This window comes from Myotis brandtii, unplaced genomic scaffold (genome assembly GCF_000412655.1).
Source record: "Myotis brandtii unplaced genomic scaffold, ASM41265v1 scaffold1904, whole genome shotgun sequence".
NCBI lineage: Eukaryota > Metazoa > Chordata > Mammalia > Chiroptera > Vespertilionidae > Myotis > Myotis brandtii.
The window spans coordinates 71366-72379 of record NW_005357093.1 but is presented as its reverse complement, the minus strand read 5'-3'; the positions used below and the strand labels follow the sequence as shown (position 1 = coordinate 72379).

Sequence of the window (1014 nt, the reverse complement as noted above, 5' to 3'; positions counted from 1 at the left end):
TTTTTTTATTTTTTTATTTTATTTTTTTTAGGGCTCTTTCTTTTTTAAAAAAATATGTCTTTATGGATTTCAGAGAGGAAGGGAGAGGAAGAGAGAGAGATAGAAGCATAAATGGTGGGAGAGAATCATGGATCGGCCGCCTCCTGCACGCCCCCTACTGGGGATGGAGCCCGCCACCCGGGCCTGTGCCCTGAGCGGGAATCGAACCCGTGACCTCCTGGTTCCTCGGTGGATGCTCAACCACTGAGCCACACCAGCCGGGCCCCCCCATAATCAATGCTGTTTGATTGACTCTGTCCTAATCACGGGTCCATTTTTCCTGAAGGCAAAATCCTCGAGGCCGTGGAAGAAAATGGGTTAAAAAACACCACCTTCACCTACTTCACCTCTGACCACGGGGGCCATTTGGAGGCCAGAGACGAGCAGCTGGGCCAGCTGGGCGGGTGGAACGGTGTCTACAGAGGTGAGACCCCAGGACACGGGGGTTCGAGACCGGATCCGCCCAGTGAGTCCCACCAGGGAAGGTGGCCGGTGTGGCTCAGTGGGTAGAGCGTCGGCCTGCGGACTGAAGGGTCCCGGGTTCGAATCCCGGTCAAGGGCACAGGCCTGGGCTGTGAGTTCGATCCCCGGGCAGGATGCGTGTGGGAGGCAACCAATCGATGTGTCTCTCTCACATGGGTGTTCCTCTCTCTCTCTCTCTCTCTCTCTCTTCGCCTCCCTTCCTCTCTTCTACTCTCTCTTATCTTTTTCGTATTTCTTATTTTAATAATGTTACATGCAATAAACATTAATATTTTAAGAAAAACTTTTAAATATAATATACATGCAATGAACATTAATATTTCAAGAGAAGCTATTTTAAATATAGTAATGTCATATGCAATGAGCATTGATATTTCAAGAAAGATGATTTTGAATATAATGTTCATGCAATATACATTAATATCTCAAGAAAAACGATTTTAAATATAATAATATTATATGCAATAAACATTAATATTTTAAGAAAAACTT

General features: G+C 45.4%; 1 protein-coding gene across 1 annotated transcript in view; it reads left to right on the top strand.

Moving 5' to 3' along the window:
- LOC102241628 (arylsulfatase D) overlaps nt 1-1014 on the top strand; it is an 8772-nt gene that overhangs the window by 968 nt on the left and 6790 nt on the right. The window contains exon 2 of the mRNA XM_014538415.1: nt 326-463. Coding sequence (XP_014393901.1) covers nt 326-463 — 138 coding nt within the window. The remainder of the gene's footprint in view (nt 1-325; nt 464-1014) is intronic.